This window comes from Dendrobates tinctorius, unplaced genomic scaffold (genome assembly GCF_039654945.1).
Source record: "Dendrobates tinctorius isolate UK_male_01 unplaced genomic scaffold, ASM3965494v1 ptg000071l, whole genome shotgun sequence".
Classification (NCBI taxonomy): Eukaryota; Metazoa; Chordata; class Amphibia; order Anura; family Dendrobatidae; genus Dendrobates; species Dendrobates tinctorius.
Window position 1 is genome coordinate 20,717,470 of NW_027361739.1, and position 6,000 is coordinate 20,723,469.

The 6,000-nt window shown below is 38.5% G+C and overlaps 1 protein-coding gene across 1 annotated transcript in view; it reads left to right on the forward strand.

Moving 5' to 3' along the window:
- LOC141096088 (cadherin-like protein 26) overlaps positions 1 to 5,664 on the forward strand; it is a 162,892-nt gene extending 157,228 nt beyond the window's left edge. Inside the window, exon 19 of the mRNA XM_073582494.1 lies at positions 3,107 to 5,664. Within this exon, the coding sequence (XP_073438595.1) occupies positions 3,107 to 3,322 (216 nt within the window). The 3' untranslated portion in view covers positions 3,323 to 5,664. The remainder of the gene's footprint in view (positions 1 to 3,106) is intronic.
- Positions 5,665 to 6,000: the final 336 nt, after the last annotated feature.

Below are 6,000 nucleotides of genomic sequence, written 5' to 3' on the forward strand. Positions count from 1 at the left end.
GCATGCCCTTATTTTGTGCTTTGGATAAATGGGTAATTCTTCTATCCCACAGACCCTTGAACAATTATATCATTTGATTTGCTAATATGACATTAAATGAAATTTACCTTTTAAATATTGCAAAGGGTTGCATACGCCATTCAAACAGTTGAATTATCTTTTTATTTTATCCTCTGTCATCTCTAACACCTAATAATGAATGTAATCTTTATGCTGAAGTACAGAGATATGAGAGTTAAAACTATAAGCTGGATGAGAGAGGCGGCATTCTATTCTTGGCATTTAATGATCGCTCCCAGATCTCTAAAAACACAAATCAGCAAACAGAAAAAATAATGATTCTGCACTAACAAATTACTGTCTTTATACTGGAAAATGCTTTCTTTAAGTTTGATGTCTCCAGGCCGCTGTATACTAGGTGATATATATAATTATCCAGCAAATATAAAAACTGCTGTGGCTAAAATGATGAAAAGGAAGAACCATCAAGACATTGTACAGAATCCTAGAGATCAATGCACTATTAACAATTGGCTACAAATAATTTAATTGCGTGTCATTGTATACATTTTTGTAGCTGTGTTAAGTGATCAGATTTTTTTTTGTAGCCATTTAGTAATTCAGCCATAAATTGACAGAAATGTAGATTTCCAGCATAGTCCTCAGTTCCGCGGACTATGATTTTGTTTCACCCCACAATCAAATGACACATAAGCAGGGGCAAACTGACCCTTGGTTCAGTGTCTAAGGACTCATGGTCCGAGGAGGCCACAGGTTCTAGGTAGCTAATGTCTCTTAATGTTCAAATGCAGAGCTTATTGAAAAGAAATGAATGTAGACTACAATGATAGCTAAATAGGTTGGTCACTACTTTTTTATTGATGGCCTATCCCCAGGTCATCAATATTTGATTAACAGGGGTGCAATACCCAGCACACCTGCCGGTAAGCTGTCACTGGTGGTCAGAAGTTGTCAGATGCTACCAGAACACAAAAGCTCTGTAATTTCTGTGGCCATGGCCAGGTACTGCAGGTCTACCTACTATAGTTTTGACAGATCTGCTCTGTTTCGGGAGCATTTGAGAACTTCAGGCCTTTATAACCCGTTAAATCTGATTGGTAGTGTTGCCAAGTGTTGCACCCCCCCACTGATCAGATGATGATAGCCTATCATAAACCATTAATAGGTATCATAACTACAAGATTATTGTTTTGTTTTTCCCACTGAGAGCAACCTTTTTTCAAGTGGTTATCTTGGTACAAAACCTTTTCTTTTTTTTTTTTTTCAAAATCACTTTAATGCCCAGAAAGGCAGTAAATGTTCAAGGTGCCCATGTATATAAGCAAAATGTTGTGACAAAAAAGGTAATACACCTCTTATATATGATAAAGCAAAGTTACTATCAGTAAGACAAATTAGCATAGGATTTATTATAGCATCTGTTGTAGTAAATAAAAAACTAGTGCAATTATAGTAGTAAGTAGTTCCCAAGATCACCTAAAAGAACAAAATTAAGTCTTGAGAGTTTTCATCATGATGTGGTCCAAGAGGATTGTAAATGGGGTCCATAGATATAGACCTAAAGGTTGTGGGAACCAGAGTCTTAAATTTCACAGATAATTGCCCATCTGATTACATCAGGGGCATGTAGCTCTGCAGGAGAAGTTCCAATGAAAACAAGTTATCACATATCTACAAGTTTGTGGCATTGTTCGGTAGATTGTAGAATCTGTGTCCCATACAGGGAACTTTATCCCTGTTATAAAATTGCTCGGCAGGCCGAACACGACAGGTCGCACTCTCTAAGGGGCTAAGAGTGCAGCGCTCAACAGCACCATAGGAAATGAATGTTTGCACATGTACCCTAGTTCTCCATTTCAACCGGAATAAAAGTTCTTTGTTCTCCCAACCAGTGTGGGTCCGAGCAAACGGACGCCTACTGATCAACAAGTCATCACATGTGATTAGGAGGTAGCTTATGTTCCCCAGGGAACCTTTTAAAGTGGGGCATTTGCCATAATGCTAAGTGGGGAGTTGTCTTTTTTGAATTTAGCTATCCTTCAGACGTAATCTTAGCCCCAAAATAGGGACATACATCACTCTGTAATGGAAGGTGCTTGGAATTTATAAAATATAAAAGAAAATCCGGCACCCATACTTATACAAGAAGAATAACATAGTTTAATTTGAACTATAATCCAGCATTTGTAACGTTTCGGTCTAACACTCAGACCTTCATCAGATGGATTTTTATTTTAGTTGTATGAATGTTGGAACAGTAAATGGCACAATGTAGAAGGGGTAAGAGCCCAGAAGATGTGCACCTCCGAGAGAGCATTTCTTCTGGGCTGTTACGCCTGTCTATATTGTGCCATTTACCGTTCCACCGTTCATTCAATTATCCTAAAATTAATCGATCTGATGAAGGTCTGAGTGTTAGTTTGAAACGTTAAAAACACTGGATTTTTTTTCACAACCTCAGTTTAAGGCATGGACCTTCCATTAAGAGACCTAAGAAGCAAAGTCTTTCCCCTTTAGCTATGTCCTAAATTAAGGAGGTTTGATGGGAATAATTTTTCCATCCCATCAGTTACCTCTAGGTTAAAATAAGAAGCTCAGGTGTTACTCATGCTCCTCGTGTCCAGCTCTGCTCTGGTGATGTCACAACTACAGCGCACATGACAACTGCAGCTAATTAATTGTCTCAGTGGCTCTGAAAATCTAGATGATACGGGCAGTACTGTAGTTGTGACATCACCTAATGAGGGTAATACCTGAGTTTATTAATCTAGTGAAAGGCCATGGGGAGAGAAAATGTTTTCTAGGAAAATTCCTGTAAACATAGATCCTATCCAGAGAACTAGAATTCTGTTCAGAGGGATAACTGTAGTGCCTAAACCCAATTCAGAATAACTTTAACACCTATTTTTTATATGTCGTAGATGGGATTTTGGTTTGAAAATTAAAACTATGGTTTAGGTACAACTAGAATCTCTGAACTCCATATAGTTGTGACGTTGAGATATTTGATGTTTATAGCATCTGATGTGACACATTTGTACAGAACATTGATGAAATTTATTCTAAGCATTATTTTTGTCTACAGAAACTGCATGCCCAGATGAATGTACATGACATGTACAAGCCTCGAGTATATGCTGAAGAAGGAGACATTTCTTATGCGTCTTCTCTGGAATCCATCAGCATCTCAGGCAGTAGTGTCAACATCTCGAATGCTCAGAGCTTTGGTTCCAAGTTCAATATTCTGGAGAACATTTGTGAAGACCACAGGATGAAAGTTCCCACCACAACTGATCTATAAAAAGAAACATATTTTTTGTCTAGAAACAAACTTAGATATCTCGTGAACTGTGTATAGTGAGATCTGATGTTGAAAATGGAAGATGAAGTATGAAGAAACAACTACAGTCTGACACTCTTCCTGAGAGGTTGCTCTTATTTTCTGGAGGGGGAGGTGTCATATTCTGCTGTGTAATTTAAATTTTTGGAGGCTTTAGTCTTCTTTTGTGGCTTTGTATTAGTTTCATATTCTGGATAGAGTATCCATAATTGTTTATGCAACTTGGACTCTTACATTGACCAGAGAAGACAGTCTCAGACACCTGATTAATTTTAAGACTATATTCGCTATTAAGTCAAGATGGGAAACTATTTCTTAACTTCATCTCATAGTAGATCTTGGGAGACTTTTCATAGCTTGTATCTTTGATGGGCACAATGAATGGTGTTGGGTTATCTTTGGAGTTGTTGTAAAAGGTCATCCAGTTATATACTGTATAGTGGACAAGTGTGTGGTGAGTGGGGCGAGACATCACATAATGTGGACCTGCAAGCACAATAGGATCCATTCCTTTTCTGATATTTGTATTATGAATCTCCCATCATATCTCAATAGCTTTCCTCTATGCGCATTTCTGCCCCCCTCTGAGTGAATAAAGAGTACAGAAATATTACGGCCCCAATAACCATTGGTCTGACCAAAATTTGGTTTAATTCTATTTTTTTAATACTGCCTGTTTAGACAAAACTATAACTATTATAAAATTGTTTACAAGAATATTGCCCTATGGGGTAGAATATAACTATCATAAAATCGCTCTCTTTGGGCTAGATTATAACTATTATAACACTGCCCCTTATGGACAGGAGAATTGCCACCTACTGCTTGACTGATGGCTATACGTTTGACTGGAATTATGCTTGAAGATAAGAAATAAAAATTGATTAATTAAATGTAAATATTGTTCGATATGGTAAAATGGTGACAGGGAGTACATATGACATACTGTACAACATTGTACAGCATCATAGCATGCTACCTTTAAAGGTTAACTGTACTTTCAACTAACTTTTCAGAATAAGCTGTCCTGTGTGTCCATTATGAATAACACTATTTCAGGCCATTATATGATTGGTATCCTGCATTTTCACGAGTTTACCTCACGGCAGGCTATGTCTCTAATTTTCAATCCACTCTGAGCTGCAAGGAGGAGACTAGCTGCTATGATGTGTCCCATATACTGTATGGCACACATAAGGGATTCCTGATCTTCATTCAATTTTAGCTCACACATAGAAGCAGCAAGGCAGAAATTATACAGACGTACTGAACTGTGTAAATGTGAATCCAGCTCTAGGATGAGGTAAAATACTTGTAAGAAAGCTCAGCATCAACTTTCTGTGTTTCCCTCTGCCTTGTTATCACTCTGCTCTTCACTCCTCTTCCCCACTCCTCTATTAATAGAATATAACAGGTTGTATAATCTGGCACATCACTGTGCTAGCAGACCGTTTTGTCTTGAGCAAAAACGAGTTTTTTTTTTTTTCAGATTGATTGTCAAGGTCAGAAGGCAGGATAGAGCAGAAAAAGTGCCTCCTAAGGGGAGAAAGAAACAGGATTCTATGATAAGATACATTACAAAGTGTCTTATATTCACATGTACTATTGATTTTTCTCAAAGTTTGTTGAAAGTACAGTTCCACATTAAGATGGCCACAGATGTAAAACCTTCATCTGACTGGTTCCAATATTTTTTCATATTTAGAAAACAAATTTTACAGGTTAGAACTAATTTACATAACAGTACAGACAACATATGGTAATTACTATAACGGCATTGGTAGCATCCCCATGCTGAAAGTTGATAACTTGTGTTATGTCAAGTGGAAGGCTGGAAGTGGGTGGTGCGTAAAACAGGAATTTAAACAATGCCAAAGAGAAATTCAGTGTCATGCTCCGCCCCCTCAAGCCCTTCATTAGTTATTGCACAAAGGATCAGAGATTGACAGCAACATTTAACAGGTTAACAGCTGTGGGTGGATCGCGTTTCTACGCGTGGCTGTTAGGCGCACATGTCAGCTGTTCAAAACAGCTCACATGTGCCGGGAAAGATGTGGGCTCAGCGCCGAAGCCCACATCAAAGGGAGAGACACGACATGCGCTGTACATGTACGGCACATGTCGTGAAGGGGTTTTAAGAGTTGTTGTTACATGGTCAAGGTAGCTTGAGGTGTTATATGTTGTAAATATTTTTTTGTGTTTTAGGAATTTTAATGATCAAAGATAATCTGTAAATACAAATGAAATACAAAATATTTTTTTTTTTGCCAACATTGGAACATAAAAGTTTTTCTTCTAACAAAGGAGTCGTTTTCTTCATTATTCCTCAGACATATTTGTGGAAAGTGCAGCTGTGGCGCCCCTGAGGCTCAGATGCCACAGTGGTACTGCACCTCATCCTGAGGTGTGGTATTCCACCATCCAGGTAAGGTGGAGACTCCTGACCACACTCCAACACCTGCACCCCACACCACAAAGTAGTGTAGCAAAGCACCTTCGGCAGCTCCCTGCTTGGAGTATAGCAAAGCACCCATTGGTGGCTCCCTGCTTGGAACACGAAACGTGCTGGGAGGTGGGTGGAGTTAGATTACAAGGAGCAGGAAGAGTTTAGGATTAGAGGTCAGTTGGTTAGAGAGTTG